A 17,923-nucleotide genomic window follows, 5' to 3' on the forward strand; every position below is an offset into this window, starting at 1 on the left:
CACCTGGCCAGGAGGACCGGGCCCGCTCAGGTGTGGGGCAGCAGGGAGGGAACCGCTGGCCGCGGGTGAGAGGGGGCTGCCAGGCTGCACCCCAAGGAAGAACTTGGCGCCTGGGGCTTTGCCACCCACCCTGCAGAGGAGCCGTTTCAACAGCTCTGTGGAAAAGCCACGGGTGACGTTTAGATAAATATGCATAAGTAAAAGATCGATTACTACTTTGAGCAGTCTAGGAGTTGGTTTGGGTTCACTTGGGACTACCTGGTTGGTTGGTTTCTTTTTCTCAACTCTCTCTTTTTCCGGAAGGTTTCTGAAGAGACGACTCCCAGGCAAAGAGAATGGAGACCCCAGATTTATAGGAAATGTACAGATACAGCGTGGTTGTTCCTGTTTTTTCTCTTTTGGACTGGTTTGGTAAGTGTGGCTGCTCGGCAGGGAAGAGACCAGGACATGTTGTGTGTCCCAAAATAAATGCGTCTCAAATATTAATTGCTTAAAGTTTGTGCTGCAGTGAAAGACTTCTATCGTGGACCCAGAAGGGATGTTAGCCTTGGGGATTCTTGGTGAGCAGCTCCTATCCTCCTAGACCCACTGGAGAGGCAGGCCACAATCCAGTGGTTAGTTTAATATTGATGTATGTCAAACATGTACTAATTTTAAAAAGGGGGAAATAAATAGGAATCACAATTTGCAGTAGGATTGTTATTTAGCAAGGACAGTGTGACTTCTCAGAGTAGAAGTTCCTTTACCCCCTGACACACACATAAGTCAAATATTCCTCAAGCTTTTGTGGCCTGTAACAGGAAAATCTAAGGAAAACCTAGAAATGAGTTACTGTTATTTTAGCTGAGCTGTGCACACAAACCTGCTGTACTGTGCAGCAGTTTGATACAAACCCTGTATTTAAATGTGCAGTGACTGGTCCCACTCTATTTCCTGCCATGTGTGATTCCTGGTAATCTCATTAGGCCTTGCCTTGTCCTACAGAAGTCTTGTGGAAGCTGAATCTTGACACTTTCAAACTTATTTTAGAGTTGTAGAAACAGCAGAAAAAGCCCCACTCAACTTTTCTCATAGGTCATATTCATGAAATCATCCAGGCCAGATGGAGGAGGCATGCTGTTTGCTGCATGGTAAATGATTAATTTATAAAGCTTGATAATAACCACCAGACAGTAATTACCTTTGCTGAACAGAATTCAATTTGAATAGACCCTGAAACATTGTGTTTGTTCTGTTTCCAAATAAGAAAGGCATTTATTCGTTTGTTGACTTTCCAGACTAGTTTCGCAAAGACAGACTTGGTTTTAGGCACAGTGGAAGATGGCGTCTGAAAGGCCTACTAGTATTTTGTCATTGTTACATATACTGTGGCCCTTGAAACTTTCCTCAGGAAGCTGCAAGAGGCAGTGCACCGACAAGGCCTTCTGCTTGCTTTCTCCACAGATGGCGTTTTTTTATCTGACTGTACTATTGTGTCAGTGCCAGAAGCAGCTGCCCTGCCTTGTGCCTGGCAGCTCTTGACCTTGTGCTGTTGATGTTATTTAATGATCTTCCCTAACCCTTCCATGGTCAAACCCAGCACATCACTTCCAAACTCAACCAGCAGCTGTCTGGGGAAAGACTGTAGGTTGCCCATCAGAGCCTGAAGAATTGGAACTAGCTGAGATACTGAAGAGAACTGAAAACTTCTTTAAAATTGCATTTCATTTGCAAAAGTAGCCTGAAGGTTTTGGTATGCTCAAATTCTCTTTTCTATGTCCAATTTTAATGAGAGCGCTTTCTTAGCAGACTGGCTTTTTGTATCATCTGCAACATTTTCAGCTACAGATCTGTATTTGAAAGAGAGCAAAGTGTGTTCTTTTCTGCCTGACTTTTCCCCTTCGGGATTCTGTAGTGGGTGTCCTGACTGGTGCTATGCTGGACGGGATTATTATTTGATGATGCTTTCCTGAGTTAGGGCTGGACAAAGAACACTTCCGATAAGGTGCCAGACTGCAAGTGGGAATTATCTCTTGCAAACAGAAAGAGCACCAGCCTGTATTTCTATTTGCATGAAATACTCAGACTAGAAAGCAGATCTCAAGCTGCAGATCATCTCTGCCTCAACTTCAGTGGCCTCTCCCAGCTCTCCCTTTCCTATTCATGAACTCCGAGGCCCTGATCTTCCCAGACACAGTCGGCCTTCTTGGTGACCATATACACTATTACCCCTGTATCACCTCATTTGGAATTGCACTTTTATGTCTGAAATTAGAACAAGGATACTTTAAAGTATGAGTAGTGTTATGGCAAGGACTTAGGGAAACCCAAGTTCTACTCCTTCCTTTAAAAACTCTCTTTTTCTCCCCCATAAGCTCTCCAAAGGAGAGAGCACATCCAGAGTCATGGTAAATGGATGGTATCATTTCCTTATTAGATCTGGTCAGCTGGGCAGAAGCGTAAGACCCTTTCCCTCCCTCTAAGTCAAAACACAATCAGGACTCTACTTATTGCACTCCAAGTTGCAGGAACAAGAGGCAGGCATGTCACAGATGGGTCAGTTTGCTGTGCCGGCCACATGAGCATAAAGTTATACCACACTCACCGCTTTAAAGTATAGGATGAACAGCCCAGTCTACTAGCGCAAGTGGCCCGTTCTTTCTATAATCTGGTAATTTCAACCAAGGAGGAGCCTGGGCAGGGAGCCTCCTTCCCTGTAAGGCCTGCGGTTGGCAGGTCCTGCTCTTGAGGGCATAGATCCTGTGTTGTTCATCTTTGCATTCCAGTAATAGAGTATTTGGCACACACTGGGCACCTGAAGAATGTTTGTTTTTATTTCCAAGGTAGTAGTGAATGCAGAATATCTGAGACATGTTTGTCTTTGGGACGGCGTACCTTTGGGACATATTTCCATACTGTAAGTTACTGAATAATGTTCTGTAGTCTCGGTCCCAGAATGAACTTCTAAGTATCAAGTACAACACTCAGTGGTACTCTGTGTATTGTAGATTAGAAAACTTGCAGCACTACATTAGTATTATGAGAAGAAATATATTCAGTCAGAATATATTCAGACAGAAGGTCTGTCAGTATGTGCTAATAGAATAGTTGTTTGAAGTGAAATGTCAAATATTCTATATTGGGTAAAAATTGTTAATGATTGAAAGATATTCTTATCTGACAGAATTCCCAAAATTACCTTTTCTTGGCTTCTTTAGTTTTGTGATTTGTAAACAGTTGATCCAAAATACTGTTTTCAGAGTTGTTGTGAACCATGTGCTCATACATATCAACTATGTGGCCTCTACAGGGTTCACGAAAAGTAAGACAAAAAGAAAATTTTCAAGAGGAAAGAAAAAAAAAAAGCAAAACCTCAGGGAAACAATTAGCATAGGCTTGACTCACTTAAATAAATCAAAACCCTCAAGAAAAACATTGAGTTGTCCCAGTGAAGTTTAGCCCAAAATAAAAAGCGACAGACTTGAGGAATAAAGCACAAAGACAGAGAGGTGAGAAAATGGAGAGGAATCTGAGTGTTTGTGGCTGATCTTCCACCTAACCTGCTGGACCCAGCCTGGAAATAGCAGGATCCTGAACAGCTGGCATTCCTGCCGAGGAGAGGGCAAGTACTGTGGAGAGACAGAGCATTTCACCTGGTTCCGCTTTACATCAACATCTTCAGGGATGTGAAATGCAGTTTTCCTTCCTGAGACCAGGCCCTCACACACCCTGGCTTTTGCTAGATGTTCATCATGGGCTACTCAGTCGTGGTTGGAGCTGCAGGAAGACTCCTCTTTGGCTATGACAGCTTTGGCAACATCTGTGGCAAGAAGAACTCGCCGGTGGAAGGGGCCCCTCTGTCCGGACAGGACATGACCCTCAAAACGTAAGTGTCTAAATTAAGTCCCCAGCTATAGAGGGGCTGCATTTCAGAACTTCGTACAACTGAGTCGATTAGGGTTTAAAACTTTTCCTAAGCAAAACTCTTAGCCCGTCTCATGAAAAGGGAGGCCAGGTGCGTGGTAGGAAGAATACTGTTGTAGAAGCAGATTCAGTCTCTGCTAGTTTTCATTTCTGTGTCCTTGGGCCAAGTTCTTAGCCTCTACTTTTCAAACTGGTAAGATATTTATCTTACAAGGTAATTTTAAGGACCCACCGAGATTCTGTGTAACCTCAGGCATAATAAATGTTAATTGTCAGCATTATTATCCATAAGGTATCAGAATCCCAAAAACACAGGTGCTATATGATTCCACTTCGGCCAAATGTTTAAAGTAATCAAACTCATAGATGAAGTAAAATGGTGTTTGTCAAGGGCTTCAAGAGAAGGGAAAGTGGGGAGTGTCTATGGATAGACAGTGGTGACAGCAGCACAACGGTGTAAATACTCAAGGTCACTATTAACTGTTTTGAATTCTGTTAAAAAAAACTTTATGGGTATCTTGACACAATTTTTTAAAAGTTTAAAACAGGCCAGGGATTTAGCTCAGCGGTTTGGTGGCCTGCCTCACAAGAGCAAGGTCCCGAGTTCAATCCCCAGTACCAAAAAAAAAAAAAATTTAAAACAAAATATATGTTGAAAAGACACTCTGGGAATCTGTTCCCCTTCTCTTGTCCTGCCTCCCCTTTTTCCATTCCTAGCTGGGAAGAAAGTGGCTTCTGGATCCCCTCTCAGGGTCCCTAGTGCTCTTACATCCCACAGCAGCTGGGTAAGCACCGGGCATCCAGAGCTGCCACCACCAGGCCAGAACCCATTAATGGCAACAACCAGTTTTGCTCATGAGCCCGGACTTACCCAACTTCTGAGTGATTGTAAGAAAGATTGCCTCAGAGTTCTGGCTCTTAAAGTGCCTTTAATTCTCAGCCTCAGATTCTTCTTTTCCCCTTATTGTTTCCCTGTATTCAAATCTTCTCAGAAGTATATTTGAATACTCTTGGGTACAAATATGCTTTATAGGGGTTCCTTTGAGTCCTTTTTGCACTGGCAATGCCCTAAGGTAAGCTTCTTTTTCATCTGTCTCCTTAGATACATGTTCTTTATGAATTCCTGCAACCCAGAGATCAAAGACATGAGGCTCAGTTCCACTGCCCTCTGTGTGTCCAGCTGTCCTGAAGAGCAGCTCAGCACCCTGGAAGAGGTCCAGCTCTTTGCAGACACCAATGGTAGGCACCAAGAGGCTGGCTCCCGCCCACAGCCCCTGTTATAGAATGAGTCTGTGGGCACCTAGATGGTTAAACTACACTGACCTTGCTTTCTCTGGAAAGTTGCACGTTATACTTCTTCACAGGTGCCTTCCCTCGTGTGGAAGACCAAAAACCTTTTCTTGTGAACTTGTTCAGTTGCGCTGGTCTGTCTGTATTTATCAGAAACTCAGGCTGCCCTGTATGTGCTCCCTGCTCCCCACAGCAAAATGATCATTCACAGAGAGCACAGAGGAGACGGCAGACACTCAGTCCAAAGGCTTCAGCTCAAACTGTGTATGTTGTTTGATGAAATTGTTAGGAGCCAGGGGATGCTTTCATTGACCAACAGGATAGTTTTAACTTGTACTGAAAGTATTTGTGTAACTGAAGCAACTTGCTCTGGGCCTATTGTTCAGATATAAGTCATAAGGATTAAACAAAGGAAACAAAGGAAATTTGAACCAACCCACTGCAAATTTTATGTGTCTGACAAATGGAAGGCTAGATTTTTAAAAATTATTTGCAAAACGGTTTAAAATTCCAAGTTCCTATAATAAATCATCTTCAGATGACCTTCAAATCATATAACTTTTAGTTTTGAATTGGGAGTTTGGAGAGAACTCTAACCCAATTCATGTGTGTGTGTGTGTGTGTGTGTGTGTGTGTGTGTGCATAAATCACCTGTTTTCTGAATTGTAGTAAGGTCTCCTGTCCCCTTCATGGCTTGGTAAAATTGCTGCAGTTTCCTTATGAGCTCCCCCAGGATAATAGTGCAATCTGCATATCTTCTCTTCCAGGCTCTTTCCTATGTGTCTATAGTTTGAATTCCTTGAACTACACACAGAGTCCAAATGCAGATTCACTGTGTCCCAGGCTACCAGTTCCTCCAAGGTAAAAACTTCCATACTTCTTCCTTATCCATCAACAAAGGTATTGAGTACTTTTACAAATCTGTTACTCTTCTAGGCATAGTGAAAAGCAAGAGGAGATACTAGGTGGAGCACTGGAGGGAGCTTACAGTCTGCAAGAGGCCAGGAACAAATAAGGAGGAGCTATTTGCAATGTACATAATGAACAGTGAATTAGAACCCAGGCTAAATAAGGAGAAAACTCGGCAAACAATAAAGATATATATATAATAATACTAGAGCTAGCAAAACATAATGTTAGGCTTTACTAAGTCAGTAATTTTATAAAGTGATTGGTGTATTTTTTTTCTTCTCCAACTATTTATTTCAAAGTAGAAATCATCTACATTTGCTTTTTCATTGTAACCACGCATTAGTAGTTTTTATGATTCTAGATTCTGCATAAAAAATAGGCATGAGAAGCCAGGTATGGTGGTGTGCACCTGTAATCCCTGCAAACATCAGTGGTAAACTCTAAGGGGCCATGGTGAGGATCACAAATTTGAGACCAGCCCGAGCAACTTAGCTAGACCTTAAAACAGAAAAATAAAGTGGTCTGAGAATGCAGCTCAGTGGTAGAGTTCCCCAGGTTTAATCTCCAGTAACTGTACCGCCAAAAAAGGGCCTGTGAGGTCAGGACCAACGGATCGCCCACCTTTCATCTCAAGGAACACAAACGTCCTTATCAAGAGCACACTGGCTGAACTCCTTACTCTTCCCACCAATTAGCACAATGTAAGCAATGACAATGTAAGCTGTGACAACAGAGCAGTGATGCCAGGGTAAATGGGCTGTGTTTGTATCATTAAGAAAGCTAAGGGGAAAAGGCACAGCACATTGTCACCATCATGGTGCTGAGATCTACTAGGACGTGGACTGACTTTGCATTGCCATTCTTTTGAAAACCGTGAGTATGTGTACCATGAATAAGCATTCTGCAAAATCCATGAAAAATAATGATTTAAGTAAAACAAGGCATTTTGTGCCCAACCATCTAGGACTCTGTTTATCAAACAGGTCTTGACTGGAACCCACATAAAAAATTTTTTATATCATAGCCCCAAAACATACAAACCTTCATACTTACTTAGGAATATAAAACTGAAAAAGAAATGTCGCAAAACAAGACCCAACCTTACTATATATGATTCAAAATAATAGCTCCTAATTTACTGCCCTTCAAAAAGTAATGTATTTTATAAGCTTCTAACTGGTTGTAAGTTTAGGTAGAAAAGGGCTAATCTTGCAGATACTCCAGAAAGACTCAAGTAGTTTTTAACTACATAGGAGGCAGGATATACTTAGCCATCTTGGAGGCATTTTTTCCTAATACTTACATTTTTTTTCTTTTTATTGAGTTTTTTGGGTACATTCTAGGTAGACAGTACAGTTACATTCATTACTGGGATCTTGTATCTTTACATAACAGGTCTTGGTTCTCATTTATTCCCCTTGTCCCTACCCTCCCTCCACCCCCTCCTCCCCTCCCCATTTACAAACACTTTAATTCCATTTTTTCATTTTCTCACATTTTTTTCATTTCTCTTATTCCCCTTCCTCTACCACATTTTTTAATACAGGTAATCAAAGGAAATTATTTTCAGAGGAAAATATTCTGTTGTTTTTTTAATTCTAGCTGTTGTCAGATATCATAATCATAACTTAAGCATAACTTAACCCAGAGGAGGAAAAAACTTGAAGTTATTATTTACACTTGGAGAGAAGGATTTTTTAGAAACACTAATTTGTAACTGTACCAGCAGATGAGATTAAAAAAGAATGGAATTTTTAAGACTGCCATTTAAGCAGAATTTGATAAAACTCTCATGACAGTTATAATTCCATGGGAAGCTTATCTCTTACAGTGACGATCAGAGGAATCATATTGAGCTTATGATGTTTGCCAGGTACTTTTTTCTAAGCTCTTGAAAGCCACATATATTATATGTGAACCTCACAAAACCTGCTATAGGTGTTGTTTTTGTCATGGTTTTATAGCCAAGAAGACTGATGCAGAGAGAGCTTAAGGTACTGCAGTCAGCAAATGGAAAAGCTGGCGTTCGAACCCAAACGGTGTCCACATGAGTTTCTGTCGTCCACTGTAAACAGTTGGGGCTGGATTAGACTGCCTGGCAAGTGGCCTTAGGTTCACATCAAGCTGAGAAAGAAAAACACCCAGTACCTCTGTCCTCAGGTCACCATCTCTTCCACCTCTCAAGCCAGTCCTTTCACCCTCACTTCCAATACTAATTTTCCCAGTGAAGACAAAACTGTTGGTTGGCCTTTACTGGACATAGTGAGCGAGACCAAAAATAGGCCTGAGCGCTCCATTTCCTTTTCCTACACAAGCAAGTGTTTGTTTAAGACAGAAATTATCATATTTATCATGGAAGAGCAGTGCCAAGATTTAAAAGCTAGGAAACATGAGAAGTGTGGTTGTAGAGCCAAAGAACATTTTCTAAATACCTCTTTTTGACCACACGGATTGTTTCTTCTTCCTCCGGTGACCATATGAGGTATAGCATACCCTTTTAGCGCAATGGCTGAATATCAAGAAGGTTTTATTCCTAGGTATGTGCTTTTAAAAGCAGTGCAGTGAACAAGCAGTGACAAAGATAACAAGCAGGCATATCTTTTTTCTTTTTGGTGTTCAACGTAGCACTGCACTTTGAGCTAAAAGGCTTAAAGTCCCTCTACCCCACCACAGGTTCTACTTTGAACCTCCTATAGAGGTGCCTGTGCTTGGCATTGCACTGTTTGCTCAGAGAAATTCCACATACCTAAATATGCAGGCGGATTTCCAGATTACTTCTTGCTAAGTCAGAGTGGCTTTGCTGTGGTGAGAAGAAAAACAGAAATTCAGAGGAAACCTCGGGCTATGGCCTAAAGTTCAACTCTGCCTGAGCTAATGACTTACTCAGTGGGCAGCTGGTCAACCCCAGCATGGGTGGTCCAAGCTTTACATATTTTTTATTGTTACTTGTGGGGTTAAAATGGGTGGCTTTTTAACCAGCACATGTTTATTTAATGCCAAAAGGCACCATAGTTAATAAAACTCTGTTGACAAAATTAAGGCCTTATGGATAATTGGTGGTAAACCAAATGAGATGGCATTAAATTTATAGCTGATTTTAATTTTCAGAAACACTACATGAAAACTCAGAAAACATTTGCTTTAAAAACATTTTAGAAGGAGACTAGAGTTATAGAGTACTTACCTACAAGTGTGAGACCCTAAGTATGACCCTCAGCCCCAAGAAAAAGAAAAGAAATCAGATTTATAGGTACAAAGGGTCTCTTTAGCAGTAGAAAAGAAAAAGAAATTAAAGGTTTAAAAATTGGAAAGCAGGAGGTAAAATTACTGTTCTGCAAATGGTGTGACTACAGACCTGGAAATGCAAAAGAACTAAAAAGCTCCTGTAAACAGTAAGAGAACTCATTTGGGTGGTAAGCAAGAGATTAATATACTGAAATCCTTACATTCCTATACTTTTTGAAATCTCCCTTGTACCACAGCAAGAAAAACAAAAACAAAAACCATAAAAGTACCTAGAAGACAATTTAACAAGAAATACACAAGATCTGCAGGAAGAAACCTGAATATGTTCTTGGGGTATGAAGAAAATTTGAACAAATGGAAAGGCTCACTGTGGTCTTGAAAATATAACTCAATAGTACAAAAATCTTTTATCTCCCCTAAATTGATTTATAAATTTATCTTGGTTACAACAGAAATAAAAGGATTAGACCCAAATATATGTGATGCTATATATGTGTATATATATATAATATATATAGCATTGTGTATGATAAAACTGGCATCTCAAGTCAATGACAAAAGATGGATTACTCAACAAATGATATTGCACAACCAGGTAGACATCCAAGAAGAAAAGTTGGATAAATTCCAATTTATTCATGCCTTATATGGATGAATTCCAAATGGATTAAAGATTTTCGGCATAAAAATGAAACCAGAATCAGGCATGGGACACACCTATAATCCCAGGATTTAGGAGGTGGAGTCAGGAGGATCACTGCCATTTTGAGGCTAGCCTGGGATACACAGTGAGTTCAAGGCCAGAGCAAGACTTTCTCTTAAAAACCAAACAAAAAAATGGAAGAAAGAGAGAAAGAAAAGTACTGGAAGAAGCCAGGGGAGAATTCTTTTATAAACTGAGAGTAGGGAAGCCTTATAACCATGATGTAAGTATCATAAAAAAATTTTTTTTGGTATATTTGACATTATAAAACATTTTTGTGTGATAAAAACACTTGAAGCAAAGTTAATAGGCAAATAGTTGCAATCCATGTAAGAGATTCATTTGTCTGATTTGTGAAAAATTTTACAAACCAACTTTTAAGAGACCATTATCTTAATATAAAAATGGAATATGAATAGACGCTTCACAGGAAAAAGAATGTTTCTTAAGCAAAGAAGAGGCTGGACTGGCTACTGTGTTCTCTGCCAGTAGCCTGCTCTCATCCTGTACGGTGCACTTCTTTTCCTACTTTTACTTGGCACAAACTCAACTCTGCAGAGCCTGTTCCTTTTCCCACCTTCAATTAGGAAAAAAAAAAAAAAAAAAAAGGCTGGACCTCTCTTAGTAGGGAACATTGCATCTAAGTCCCTAGTGTTTTTACCATCAGTCTCCAAGGTTTATGACAATCCTGGGTACTGAGTCAGACTGTGGGGAGTTGCCACTTTCAAATAGAGCTGACACAGTGTCCTAAGGAGGGTAATTCATCAGTATCCAGCAGTTATGAATGTATGCAGCTTTTAATCAGGCAGACCTGCTTCTAGAAATGCACTCGACAGCTATGCTTGAACCAGTGTGAGATGGCACTTGTGCACAGCAATGTTTATAATAGTAAAAACTTCTAAACAAGCTACACGAGTCTCAAAAGAGGGCTGCTTATCAGCCTCCCAGAGTTCTAGGACTGCTTAAATAAATTGTGGTACATAATGTACCATTGCTTAGCTTTTCTTTTTTTAAGTAAGAGACTAGAAAAATCAGGAATAGCCAAGAAATTTCTGTCAGATAAAGGGACATCTATAAGAAACCCACAGTTCCTTAATGGTGAACCGCTGAATGCTTTTACCTAAGATTAGAAACAGGTGAGGATATCTGCGGTTGCCACTTCTATTCAGCTAAGCAGTGGAAGTACTGGGAACTGCAGCAAAGGACCAGAAGTAGAGGGAAGAAGTAAAACTATCTTTATTTACAGATGAATGACTGCTTACATGGAAATAGCCAAAGAAATCTACAAAATAACTGCTAAGCAAATTGAGCAGAGCTGCGTGACTCAGGTCAAATTATATTTTTCTACACTAGCAGCAATTAGGAAATAACTTTTTAAGTCGTCTTCCACAGAATCATAGACTACCTAGGGATAAAGTTGACACACAACATCTAAGAACTCACCTAAAAACTTTAAGGCCTTGCTGAGAAAGATTAAGAACATGTAGGTGAAGAAATACACCTTATTTATGGAGTGAATGTTCATACTGTTAGGGTGTCACCTCTCCCCAAACTGTTCTATGCATTCAGAACCATCTCCCCAGCATATTTTTGTAGAAATTGCTAAGTTTAGTAAAAAAATATATATATATTTAAAAAGCTAGGATCACAAGAAAAATCTAGAAGAACTAAGTTAGAGGGCTTATTTCAAGTTATATAGTTAGAGTGATGAAGACAGGTTTGGAACAAGGATAGACAGGTATATAAGGGGAGCTAAATAGAGTGCACTGAGATGGAGCTATAGATCACAACTGTTTTTAATGAAATATCAAGTCAGTTTCATGGGAAAAAAAGTCTTTTCAGCAAATGGTGCTGAAACAAGTGGAGGGAATAGAGGAAATGAATCCGGACTTTTGGCTTCGTACCACACACAATAAATTAACTTGTGATCTTAGACCAAAAAGATAAGAGTGAAAACGATAAAGCTTTTAGGAGAAAACATACAATAATATCTTTGCTGTCTCAAAGTAGATAAAGATTCCTTTGAAAGGAAATAAAAGCACTATAAATAAAAGAACAAATGATACATTGGACTTAATCAAAATTAGAAACTTCCACTCATAAGACATCATTAATAAAGCGAGGGGGTGCCACAAACTGGGAGAAAATAATTGCAACACATGTATGTGTCAAATGATGTCAGAATATAAAAAGAATTTCTTTAAGTCAGAGTCTGCAATATTTTTCTCTAAAAGGTCAGACAGTAAATATTTAGGCCCTGTTGCAACTACTCATCTATTGCAATGTAAAGTAAAAGCTTTATGTGCCAATAAAACTTTACGTACAAAAACAGGCAGTAAGCCAGAATTTGGCTGTCTCCTACCTTAAATCAGTAACAGAAGGCCAAACTGCCCAATAAAATAGACAAAAGATTTGAACAGTTACCACAATGAGATAACATACTTACTAAAAGGGTTAACATTTTTTAAATTAACCATACCAAGAACTGGTATAGACATGAAACTAGATATATATTTTGAGTAAGAGTGTGAATCGTTTGGGCAGTTTGATAGTTTCTTTTTCTGTGTGTGTGTGTGTGTGTGTGTGTGTGTCTGTCTCCACCCACCCCATACTGGGGATTGAACTGAAGAATCACCAAACTATGTCCTCAGAAGTTTCTTAAATTTTGTTTTGAAACAGGATCTCAGTAAGTTGCCCAAGCTGGTCTCAAACTTGTAGTCCTCCTGAATAGCTTGGATTACCACTGTGTGTCACTGTGCCAGTTTAGTAGTTTCTCATAAAGTTAAACGTATACCATCTGGCCCAGTAGTTCTACTTTTAGGCATTTACTCAAGAGAAATGAAAAGGTACATCTCTAATTTATTTATTTATTTTATGTATTTGGGTACCAGGGATCAAACTCAGGATACTGTGTTTGTGAGACAGGCACGGTGCCACTGAGCAAAACCCTGGAAGTACATCCCTAATTTATAAGACATTTATATGAATGTTTATAGAAGCTTTATTTCTCATAATACCAAACTGAATAACTCAAATAGCCATCAACAAGAGAACAGAAAACAAATCAAAGCATATGTCCACAATAGAATAATACTCAGCAAATAAAAGGAATGATTTACTGATGCCTCAATCTTGGTTTCTAATTGCTCACCAGAACCTCTCTGAAGAAATGGCAGGTTCTAGGACTTTGATGAGGAAAACACAAGCAAAGTTTGGTGTCACCTTGTAGACCCAGAAAGCAAGGAAGTGTTGAGGAAAAAAATGATGGGTGTGTCAGAAAGACACAGTGGCCAATTAATGATCAAATCAGATTATAACCCAAAGAATAGAAAAATATCCATGAGTCCATACTGGTATAAAGAAGTATTAGAATTTCATAGGCTATTTTGAGAAGGACTAGAACATGGATCGTATGATGGAAATGGGAGATATTCACTAAAGCTCCTGCAGAAGTTACAGTATTTATTCACAATGTATTTGAAAGTTTTACTTCCCAGTTCTTTACCCTCAGCATAAAAACATTATCAAAAAGATATTTTCCTAGAAAACAGGGAGGTTTAATAGGAGGTAATCATCTATTTATGAAGGCACAGCTTATTTCTTTTTAAAGTACTCTGAATACTTAATTTTAAGCAGTGGCTCGTTATTTGCTTGCAAACGTATGAAAAAAAAAAAGAACCCGAGTTTCAGAAACAAATTATTGAAAAATGTTGTATAGAAATATATTATATAAAAATTATCAAAAGTGCTGTCTATTACCTAGAAGCTATGTCTAGCAAAACATATTTTAAGGAAGATACTATGGCTCTGTGGTCTAAGGGCAGTTACAGTGGCTTGCAGTGGGCATTGACCTTATCTCAAATGATTGGATAAATAAATAAATGGAGGAAATGAAAAAAATCTTTACAAAAGAATCCCAGATAATGTAAATACTTCTCCATCCAGGAAGTGGAACCTAATCTCTCTCCCCTTGAGAGTGGTGAGACATGGTGATTCACTTCCAAATACAGTGTAGGAAGAGAAAATGGTAACTCTACAGTGGAGAAATGTGACCATACCACCTTATCTGAGTCAACAAGGTTAGTTCAGCAGTGATGTTATGATGCTGCTTCTGTTCCCTGGTAGGACTCTAAGAAAAGCGCATTTCTTGTACATGGTGATCTTCCCAAAAACCTATTACTGCGGTTGGTCATGAGAAAACATGAGGGAAATTCTACAAATTGAGGCACATTTTACACAATGTCTGATTACGAACCTGGGGAAATCCCAGGGTCATAAGAACAAAGAAAAAACAATAAATTATTACAAACCGAAAAAGAGATATGACAACTTATACAATGTGGTATCCTGACTTGGATACAGTAAAAAGAAACCGTGGGAAAGATGCAGTCCAAATGAAGGCTGTAGTTTAGTTATAGCACAGTACCAAGGTTACATCTTTATATTCACAAATGCACTGTGGTTATGTAAGATGTTAGTCTAGGGGAGAGTAAGTGAAGGTACCCAAGAACTGTTTCATCTTTGTAGCTTTTTGTTACTCTAGAATTATCCTAAAGTTAAAAGTTCATTTTTTTTACAATGTTAAGTATTGGGCTTAAAAAACAAAAAGCTAAGCTGTATTCCCCCTTCTCCTTTAGTGGTGACCTCTACGTGATGCATTCTGGCATCTTATTTTTATATTTTAATTTTTGTTATCTTTGAGTTCATGTGTAAACTTCCATTTGAGTTTTCTATTATGTTTATAAAAATGACTCTAGACTGATATACAAGGCACTGAAAACTGGTTACTTATGAGAAAATACGTTTTAGCAACAAGGCAGAACAATTTCTCAAGGTTTATTCTTGCAGCTTTTGGAATTTGAGCCATGTGAATGTTTTTCCCTTCAAAAATTTAGTTTGAATTTGATTTTTTGTTGAGTTATTTTCTGAAATCACTATTTAGTAACTCAGGAGCTATTTCTGTAATATTGTCATCTCCTAGGGAAGTTTCTTGCACATGATCCATATTGCGCTTCTTTGGCGTTTTAGAAATCATTTTCTTTCTGCAAGGCAACCTGATATTGCTTGGACTTGGATTCTTCCTTGTTTCATCTTCACACATTTCACAAATGATGACTACCTACATAAGGTTTTAACAGGTTGCTAGATAATTTGGCACTTCTTGGTTTAAGATTATTTCCACTATTTGAGGCCTAAGGAAAGAAAGAAGATAAGGACTTTGTGAAGATATTTTTGGCCTCATTCAAAAAATTTAAGATATATATTCCTGATCATTTTACATTTCAGGAAAGGGCCCCCCAAAAGTTACCTTTCATATTTATTCAAATGTCAATCATACATTTATTACTTACTCATGAAGCACTCACTCTGTATATAGCAGGATTTTCAAGCCTTGTACACCTTCCTAAGGAAGATAGAACAAAGCTCGAACTGTCACTAATGCAGCTTCTGGCTGATCCATTTCCTGTCCCAAACAGTTCCTTAAAGAAATGCTGTGCTTGTGTTGGAGTTGGTAGTTTGTCTAGGAAGGACCAAGACAAGAAATTCAAAAATGTTGCTCCCCATAAAAAAACATGGATGAACCTGGAGGACTTTATGTTAAGTGTAATAAATTAGATTAACACTATATAATCTCACTTATATCTGGAATCTAAAGAAGTCAAATCTGTAGAAACAAAGCGTAGAATAGTGGTGACCAGGGTCAGGGGAGAGGGAAAATGGGAGATGTTGATCCAAAGGTACAAATTTCGGTAAAGGAGGACAAACAAGTTCTAAAAATACCATGTCTAACATGGTGACTGTAGTTAGTAATATCGCCTTGTATGTTTGAAGTTTGCTCTGAAAGAATAAATCTTAAGTATTCTCATTCTTTTAAAAATGCTAACTATGGGAGGTAATGGATATGTCCATTAGCTGACTATAGCAATCATGTCACGATGTATATTTATATTAAAATATCACATTGTACATGTTAAATTTTTATTTTAAAATGTTTTCTTCTGAGCTCCATAACAGGAACCCCTCTGTGGGCTCCATAAATATTTTCTTCCAGAGCAGCAACCAATCACTATTAGTAGAGCACGATCACCTCCCTTTCTAAGGTGTACTTGCAATCGTTTTGCTTAACTCCTTTTATTACTACTGGTCTTGTTTTCTTGGCTATGGAGAATCTTAAATATATATCATTTTAAAAGACAAATAAATATTTTGCTATCAATTCTTTTCTCTTTTTTTTTAGCAAGTCTTTTCCCTTGTTTAACCGGTGTGTCCCTCAGACGCCTGAGTGCTACTCTATGTTTGCATCTGCTTTGATAAATGACGCTGATGTGCTCCATCAAATTCTAAGTGGAATTATGTCAGGAAGAGACACCATCCTTGGCCTGTGTATCCTTGCATTAGGTAATTTCCCATTTATTTTAATAACTATTTCTGGAATGCCGTAGTTTCTAGCACTTCTGCATGCATTACAGTGAAAATGGGCTTCTTGATTTAAAATATAAAACTTCGTGTTTATTTCCTTTCTAGACAGTTTTGGTGTTTTAGGTGCAAGTAGAAGAAGGGAAAGTAAGAATGGGAGAACACCAGCAGGCTATCTGCCAGAAAGCCTCACCGGGTGGGGTAGCTTTAAGAGACCGACCACGTCTGTGTCTGGTCCTCAGCTCTGCATAAAGGATGGGTAGGTAGTGCAGATTGCCAGGTTATGAATGGGCCACAAAGAATACAGCCATCAGGGAGGCCAGAAACCATGTCTGTTGGACTATATGCCTTCTACATGTGAGTGATTCAAATTAGAGAAAGGGAAGGAGTGTGTGTCTGTGTTAAGTGGGGTCAAACCGCAATGCTTAATGTGTCCAGCTCCTCCAAAGAAACATATCTGCTTTGGGATTGTAGGCAGGTAAGGGCTTTGGACAAAGACGCGTGTCCTCCAGGCATCTGTGGAGGCAGCTACCCGTGCTTGACCTTTGGTTTCACATTTTCTGTGTTTTGCTTTGCTGAGCCAAGCGGAGTCAACTTTCTCTTAAACAGGTTAGTGTACTCTGCTATGTTAGAGAATCGTAATAGCCCAGTGTGCAGCCCCTTCCCAGGGGTAGACCCCAAACCTCTGGCTTGAAAGATTCTCTTTAGCTATCCATTAACATATTTCTGCCAGTTTACAATTTCAATTTCTTAATGTCATTACTAAAAGATTATTCATTTCTGAACACTGGGGGACACTGAACTAGCCACTGTCATGTCACTTTCAGACTTTTTATTTTGGCTGAGTATGACTTTGAATGACCCAAATAGGATGATGTGATACTAGATATTAGCCTGGTAGCCACAGATGACAAAAACTCCAGGTTAGTCCCGGTGTCACATATGATGTCCTAATTCCCCACAAGGATTGCATGTGTTAGATTCAGATTCATAAATTATCATTTGCTTAGCACTTATCTTGTTCCAGGCATTGTGCTTATTCTTAACTCTTTAAAACCTCATCAGATCCCTGCCCCACTCTTGAAGAGGAAACTGAGGCTTAGAGACCTAAGCAAGTTGGCCAGGGTTGCCCAGCTAGTAAAAAGCATGATAGAGCTTACTTAAACCTAGATATATATGATTCCAAACACATGTTATTAACTACTACCTTGAAATGTCTAGCTGCAGTCCTGATTTTTTGTTTAGAGAAAAATAGAATATTATTTATATATTACTGAAGTATTTTTTAAAATGTATAAGCCTGGCCGGGGATTTAGCTCAGCAGTTCAGTGGCCTGCCTTGCAAGCTCAAGGACCCGAGTTCGATCCCCGGTACCAAAAAAAAAAAAAAAAATGTGTAAGCCCGAAAGCCCATATATTAGGAAATGAAAATGCAGTATTTTGCATATACAGC

General features: G+C 39.1%; 1 protein-coding gene across 6 annotated transcripts in view; it reads left to right on the forward strand.

Moving 5' to 3' along the window:
* The first annotated feature begins 14 nt into the window (after positions 1-14).
* Slc44a3 (solute carrier family 44 member 3) overlaps positions 15-17,923 on the forward strand; it is an 84,708-nt gene continuing 66,799 nt past the window's right edge. For 5 of the 6 annotated variants that reach the window (XM_010639886.3, XM_010639887.2, XM_010639889.2 and 2 more), the window contains exons 1-5: positions 304-411; positions 3,723-3,865; positions 5,006-5,142; positions 5,961-6,054; positions 16,293-16,453. In XM_010639886.3, coding sequence (XP_010638188.1) covers positions 3,723-3,865; positions 5,006-5,142; positions 5,961-6,054; positions 16,293-16,453 — 535 coding nt within the window. In that variant the 5' untranslated portion in view covers positions 304-411. Of the gene's footprint in view, positions 31-303; positions 412-3,722; positions 3,866-5,005; positions 5,143-5,960; positions 6,055-16,292; positions 16,454-17,923 lie in introns of those variants that run through there. The other variant, XM_019209907.2, reaches the window with a different exon arrangement.

Source organism: Fukomys damarensis, unplaced genomic scaffold (assembly GCF_012274545.1).
Source record: "Fukomys damarensis isolate Sample0158 unplaced genomic scaffold, DMR_v1.0_HiC HiC_scaffold_33, whole genome shotgun sequence".
Classification (NCBI taxonomy): domain Eukaryota; kingdom Metazoa; phylum Chordata; class Mammalia; order Rodentia; family Bathyergidae; genus Fukomys; species Fukomys damarensis.